We start from the raw sequence: 7,500 nt of genomic DNA, 5'->3' as shown, positions 1-7,500 counted from the left end.
ATACCCTTCATTGTCTCCAACTGCTCATCCTTCAGCATATATCTATCATCCAATGCTTATCCTAGAACATTCACAACATGACAATGAAGATTTTCCATCTCCCATTATTTTACGATGCTTAACCTTGAGCATTCATAATAATGAAGGTTTCCCACCTTTCATTATTTCATTGCTTACAAATAAAATGTAAATCATGTCTTTAAGGAGTAGCTCCCCCTCGAAACATGTTGCAATTCTCTATCATTGCACCAATAATGACCTAAAGTTTCTAAACCTTTAGAAAATCTAAAATTTAAAGTTAAAAGGTTAAGAATTAATATTGAATGCAAATCTCCTCCTAAACTTTAAATTAGTCTTCTTTAACCAATCCTTTCTTATTTTCAACAAGAAAACTACCCTTAAATACTTAGAAATATATTTTTTAAGATTAAGGATGGTTAAGTCGACTAGATGTGACTCAATCAACTTAAATGAGCTTACTTAAGTTGAAAGCAAAACCTTAAGCACTTAGAGGAGGCATTTAATCGTTTAAGCCCTGTCTTGATCGATTAGCATGAAGTCCCAGTCGATTAATCCATGCTGTAATCATTTAAGATTTTCTTTTAAGCCATTACCCTTTCTGATTTCTAAAATTCATTTTTATCCAAATTTTAGAAATACATAAATAATTTTATAAAATTATAAAATTCATGTAGACATTATTTATATCATATTCTATCATTGAAAAATAGGCTTCTAAAAAAATATATCTTATTTTCAAATATTGACATAAAATTTGAAACATTGAAAAACTTCAATGTTTCTTTCTAGTTTGTGTCTAACTATGCAATGGTGATTGTTATCAAAAGATAGACTTCACCAAGGTTTTCCAAATTATTTTTTAAATCAATTTTTAAAACTAATTTCTAATCATGATTTTTTAGCTAAATGCACATGACTTGTACACTCGTTTTCCCTATAATTGGATAACACATAATTTATGTGTTTTGATTAAACTAAAAATAAAAAAATGTACTAAATCAACATATTAAATTTTGCTCATCCTCCTAACATTTCATTTATATCTAATGTGTATCCAAACATATACAATTCAACTTATAGTACTTGTGAAATGTATATATTGATTTTTCCTAATATAAGGGATTATACATATCTATCTAGGCATTTTAAGTTTTTATCATCCACCTAGAATGTCATTTGAAAATTAATGTTATTATCCTTAATTGCAAGAATTTTAACGCAATGTATGTTGATTGTTGGCATACATCAAAATGAGTAATTTTTTTAAAAGACATAGTATAGTTGCATGATGTATGTATAACATGACATATGATATCTTCATAAAAATATAAATCAATAATATGATGTTATGACATATGATGAGCAAGCAACACAAAACATGACAACTTTAACATAAATAAAATATCTAGATTATCTATTTAAGTGTTTTTATCCTTAAACCATTTGCTAAGTCAAAAAAAATCCTAAGTTACCCTCATCATCCAAGAAAATATCAACATCTCAACTTGGTATTTCTTTGATTTATTCAATTTATGTCAATTTAGTTAGATTCAAATATTCAAATTTTGACACATTTTACTCTTCCAGAGAGTAAACAATTAATTCTTCTCATTTTTAATGTATGATGTTGACACTCTAAATTATCTAGGACGTAAAGAACATACATTTAGAAATCCAAAATTTACTGGCGCTTCTTAGGTTTATTAGGTACTCACTAATCACCGATTAAATTGAAATTAAATAGAATATTTTTTTTTAATTAATCGAACCGATTGAAGTTTTCTATAAAAATCAAATAAACCGAATTGAAATCGACTAATTCGGTTACAAATTAAAATAATTGATTTATTCATCATCAATTGATTGATTCTTTACATAATAGGCTTGGCTAATAATCGACGAGTTCATCGTTCAAGTTAAAATTCTAAATCATGATTCAAACTCATAAAATATAAAGTCGACTGATGACTTCTGGTTCAGTTTACTCGGTTAAATGATATCATAAACTTTAAATATGCAATCGAAATGATCTAAACTAATTGTGTCATGTAATAAATGACACAACTTGTTTGACATCTCTTCATAGAGCAATCACTGATTAAATTTAAATTGAATAAATTAGTTTTTCAATTAATTGAACTGATTGAAGTTTTGTATAAAAATCAAATAAACTGAATTGAAATCGATTACTTCGATCAAAAATTAAAATAATTGATTTTGATTGATTCTTTACGCAATCGGTTGGCTAATAATAAACTGTCCAGTTCATCAATCAATCGAGTTAAACATTCTAAATCATGATTCATACTCTAAAATATAAAGTCGGTCGATAACTTTTTATTCAATCTAATTAGTTAAATCTATATCTGAAGTTCTAAATTTGAAATTGAATCGAATTAAACTAACCCTAGTAACAAATATTTAAAAAATATATACTTTTAGAAATAATTGAACCGAATTTTTATTTGGATCCATTAATAGGACATGGTGCATTCGGCCATATTTTTTTTTCTTCAAGAAAATCATAAAAATAGCACATCAAATTAGTGAGAAGAATAGCATTTTATTGTCATATCTCTTGTCTTCGCTACGAAAGATATCCCCACCCCACAGGAGGAAGAACACAAAACTTAATGATCCAAGACAGGCAGTTCTTGACCTTAATTTAATCCCAACAGAACTAATGCCCATCAATCTCTCAAAAAGTGATCCCCAAATTCCACTGTCTCACTGACCTTTAATTCCAAGGCTAGCCATGGCCAAGAGAAGCACCTATTCCCCTCTACTCCGTGCTCTCATTTTAAGCATGCTGCTGGAAGAGGGATAAAAAGCTTAAAGGCCACAGATAGGCACAAGATGTGTCCTTCCTGTTAAGTGCAGGATTCTTTCTGCTTCTGCAACTTGCAACTGATCTGAGTATCCATGAATTACCGTATTATCATCTGATAAGCTGGCGACTTGGTTAAAATCGAACGGGCATCCGCAGTCCGTCAGCTAGCGCAGATCTGAAAAACACCATCAGTCCCTTTTTTTTCCATAACGGAGAAGGCCGTCCACGCCGGACCAAAAAAAAATCCGGAGCATTCGGAGCTCCGAATATCGACGGATTCCAATTACGAGACAATATATTCCATTCCTCCGGCAGGCGATCATCGAGCGCTCGCACGACGCGACGCAAGATCCCCCGTGTCGCCGCTCGGCGAGTACGCCTTCGCTGCCTTCGACCATACCTGCTGCATGCTCCAACGCTTTATATGTTCCTCACGACGACGATGATGCTGAAATAATTTTTCCTAACATTTGATTGGTCAATCCTTATCCCAATCCTCACGATAGCTCGGAAATGACAGCAGTGTATTTATATTTATATGATCTATGATATTTTTAAGAAAAAATCCTATGAAAAATTTTTAAGGATAGACATATAAATAAAATTTATAGATCAACCATTTCCTTACGAATATCCTTATATTTGCTAGTGCACGTGATTTACTCGAAAAAATTATGCGTGTTCTTGACTGCGCCAACTGAACCGGGCGCCTTCGTTCGTTGCGGAGTGCGTGTAAACCTGTGGCGCGGCGACGTAATTGAGTATTGACTCGGCCTCTCGTTAACCCCGGACACCGACCTGCTGACGGCGCACCGCTATTCCAAAAGGTCGCCGTCGATTGGTCCACGCACCCTGAGAGTTTCCTGTGCTCGTTTCTCCACGACCCCACCCGCTTAATTTACCCAGCGATGGGGCCCACGCTGCTTCCTGCCCTTCCTGCCACAACCCCGCAACATCTATAAATGTTGACGGAAGGTGGCAAAGGTTTTGAGCTAAAACATTCCTTCCATCCTTTTGCCTTGAATTTTATTCCCCTGCTATCATTCCACTGCTTGTGTCTCTCGACTGTTGCTAAGCCCTATAGTTGAATTACAGGAAGGAAGATAAGGAAATTTGTTTTAATTTTCATTTATTACACTATTATTGTCGATATATATATCGATCAGTCGGCGAAAGGCGCGACAGCAGTAGCAGCATGCAGCAGGAGGAGATCCCTTCAAGGTCACCCACCGAGCAATTCTCCATTGTAGGTACCTCTTTCATTTCATTTCATTACATTTCATTTTTTTTTTTTTTGTAATTTTGATGATTCATTGTTAAAGAGCAATGCGCTGCCAGATGCAAATGAGCTATTGTTTGATCTGGTTGACTTTGTCAAACGATTTACTGAAATCCCGGATCATTCAAATTTGTTTATTATTATTATTATTATTATTATTATTATCATTATTATTATTATTACTTTAAAATTTCATCAATGATCTCAGAATAAATCGAGGATTGATTGAAGTAATGGCTCGGCCAACAATCGTCCTTGCGTGATGCCTTTCTTCATATGTAGAATAATTATGTTCGATAGATAATTCGTCTTTACTTCGGTTTGGCAATAATAAGCTCCGATAAAAATCTCGTCGATCGATCCATTTATTCCGCTACGTGTCATCAGTTCATTGGATTCGAAATATTTTTTTTTAAAAAAAATCGAGCTTTGATTTCAATTTTGAAATGTCACTTTCAGATATATTTTGATTTCTAAAAAGGGGGTTTGGTTGTTGCTTGAAAGCAGGAAGAGGAGTGCATCTCCAGCTCCGATGCCGCTCGGATCTTGAACTCGTGCGACGAAGCCGTGGTCGTCGACGAAGATCTCTTCCCGTCGCCGGACCACCTCTCGTCCCTCGTCAGCTTGCTCCGCACAGAGGACGATGTCTTCTCTTCCTCGTCTGCCGCGGTGAGCGCCGGAGGGTCCTCATCCGCGCCTCCCCCCTGCTACCCGGACGATGGCGCTTTCTCCCCCTTTAACGCTCTCGACGCGGCCGCGCTCTCTGCTCTTCTCGATGCGCCTATGGGGGCGCAGATGCCGAACACCCAAGCCCCGGACGTCGACCTCCTCTCACACGCTCGCTACGCCGGCCCGTCCGCCTGCGCCTCCTCGGTGAACCTCCCGCTCATCGGTTATCCGCCTCCCTTCCCAGGGGATCCTTCTCACTATTCGTTCGAAGACGAGATCTCGGTTGGCGATCCGGCGACGAGCGGGTATACGGCGGGCCGGTGTCAACCGAATCGGCCGTGCGAGGGCGAGTACTACACCGCCGCGGTGGCCGGAATGCATCAGCAGCAGAAGCAGTCGTCGGGGTTCGTAGGGATGGAGTTGGCGTCGCCGTGCTTGGCTCTGGAGGAGGGCGGCATGGGGCCGATGCTGTACCGGAGCTCAATTGCCCGAGGAGAAGCGCCGAGGGGTTACTTTTTTGCGGGAGGGGGGATGATGAGCATGCCGACGACAGTGCCGGAGGCCGGATTCATGGGACCGGCTAATACGACCAAGTATCAGAGGCTGGACTGTGGTTTGGGAGTGTACGGACAGGAAGTCGCGCTGCAGCATGCCTTCGGCTCTGGTGATTTGCAGGTATCGACGCATTAGATAATCAATCTTACAATTTTCATTTATTATGGCATTGCATGGTTCTTTCTCACTACATTCTGAAATTAATATACTATTTTTTTCAACAATTTTTATGATTTTAAGAACATGTTTGAGAATATATAGACAATGGATTTCAGTTACTTGCGGCGTTAATTAGCAAGAACACTATGCATGTTAGCTTGTTAAACTGTATGTCATCTCAATTGGCATAGCTGAGATGATAAATGGATGTAGATTTATCATTTGAGGTTGAGGGGTCAAATCTTAGGGTTGACAAATCTTAGGGTTGACAGGGCATGAATCTCTGCACCCTGTATAACACCCCCATCCACTTGCCTCCTCAGTTATCGTAATTTTCCTCCTCCGTGTTGATCCTGACGGACTGACAGGGCGTTGGGATGAGCGATTCGTCTTTTGTCACTTATTAAATTGTATGGCTCATTTCGTGCCAATTTTAAGTTGATCAAATTTTCACATCTGTTTCAGTAGTATCATGTTCAACAATATACTTTACCTTGGCCCTTTTATAAAAAGATTGTGTGCACAGTGTGATATGTTTTGTAAAGGTAATTGGAGGATGCAGCCAACATCTGATGACTGGAACTGGCGGCAATCCGGTGCTGCTTCCAGCGCCGGAGGTGGTCTCATCAATGGATGAATCCAGCTTCAAGGTCGGTCGTCTGTCGGTCAAGGAGAGGAAGGAGAAGATAAATAGATATCAGCAGAAGCGAAACCAAAGAAACTTTAGCAAGAAGATCAAGGTAAAATGCATAGAAACTATTTTGTGAGACTGAGGTTTAGAATTGTATGCTTACAGAAATTCATACACAATTCTTGCAGTATGCCTGTAGGAAAACTCTGGCAGACAGCCGGCCTAGAGTGCGTGGGAGATTTGCAAAAAATGATGAGTTTGGTGAAGTAACAAAAACTAGCTCAAATGACCATGAATTCGAAGACGAGGAAGAAGTAATACACTCTTCTCATTTCATCAAACACACTTTTTTCTCAAGCACTAATTTCTGTTTGATCCAAGCAACAAGCTTATGCGGTAAGGTTTCTTTATTGGACACCCACTGTAATACTTGTCAAACAGCAGAAATGACAAAATCAAAGAAGGTAACAAAGAACTAAGAGGCTTAAAATTAGGAAACACATCAAATTTCATTCATATTTCATGATTCATTTTGAGGAGTTGTTTACAAACCCATCTACTTTGTAAAATAGACTTGCTTCATTAAGACTAATACATTGTTTCAGGAGATTGAGCAGCACAGTTATCAGTGTTCCCTAACGGGCTGCTGCATTTTTGTAGATGATGGTGAAGGAAGAAGATGAGATGCTAGACTCGGATATCCTTCCGCACATTAGTGGTGTGAATTCCTTCAATTTCCCTGTCGAATCTTGGATATGATCAGCGCTCATATGACTCAATAAGTTTGGTTATTGTTTGTCATTTGCTGTCATAAGCATTCATGATTCAGCAGTCCATACAGCTAATAAATCCTTCCAATAAAATGGCATGGAGATCAATGTTGATGCCATTCTTCCCGTTGTGACTTGTACAACTTCAAAGAGATACAATACTCACGAATGCAAACCTAGTTGGTGGTGAGAAAAAAAATGTTCAGATTAATCAGTCTTGCCCATGAGGTTTGTGACATTCGTGTCAACATGTCTGATGTACTCATGTACCCAAAGTAGGACCTTCCTTCTGTATGAATTTTTGGGAATTGTCCTATTCTGAACTAACCGTCTCTTTCATCTTCATGTTATGTGTCTATTCAATTGTCTTTTTATTTTATTTTATTTTTCATTTATCACGATCATAGAAATAAAGCAAGGAATCATGTAATGTTTATGTTTGCCAATCTGCTGTTCTTCGATTATGTTTTCCACTTCTAATAAATCCGTATGTATATGTCAGTCTTTGATTACTAAGAGCCATTTCCTTTGTTCAAACTTTGTCGTGGAGCAGCAGAGTTTTAGTATTGTTTTGATATCACGGGTG

General features: G+C 37.8%; 1 protein-coding gene across 2 annotated transcripts; it reads left to right on the top strand.

Moving 5' to 3' along the window:
* Positions 1-3,863: 3,863 nt before the first annotated feature.
* LOC122008044 lies at positions 3,864-7,259 on the top strand. Of its 2 annotated transcripts, XM_042563620.1 has the most exons (5): positions 3,865-4,097; positions 4,638-5,474; positions 6,059-6,253; positions 6,333-6,458; positions 6,805-7,259. In XM_042563620.1, exons 1-5 carry the CDS (start codon positions 4,047-4,049, stop codon positions 6,901-6,903), a joined length of 1,308 nt encoding a protein of 435 aa, XP_042419554.1. In that variant the 5' UTR covers positions 3,865-4,046; the 3' UTR covers positions 6,904-7,259. The 2 variants fall into 2 exon arrangements, with proteins under 2 accessions (XP_042419553.1, XP_042419554.1); XM_042563619.1 differs by lacking the exon at positions 6,805-7,259 and having other exon boundaries at positions 3,864-4,097; positions 6,333-6,785.
* Positions 7,260-7,500: the final 241 nt, after the last annotated feature.

The sequence above is a fragment of the Zingiber officinale genome, chromosome 8A (assembly GCF_018446385.1).
Source record: "Zingiber officinale cultivar Zhangliang chromosome 8A, Zo_v1.1, whole genome shotgun sequence".
Lineage (NCBI taxonomy): Eukaryota > Viridiplantae > Streptophyta > Magnoliopsida > Zingiberales > Zingiberaceae > Zingiber > Zingiber officinale.
Note: the sequence above shows the minus strand (reverse complement) of the source record. Positions and strands in the feature narration are given on the sequence as shown.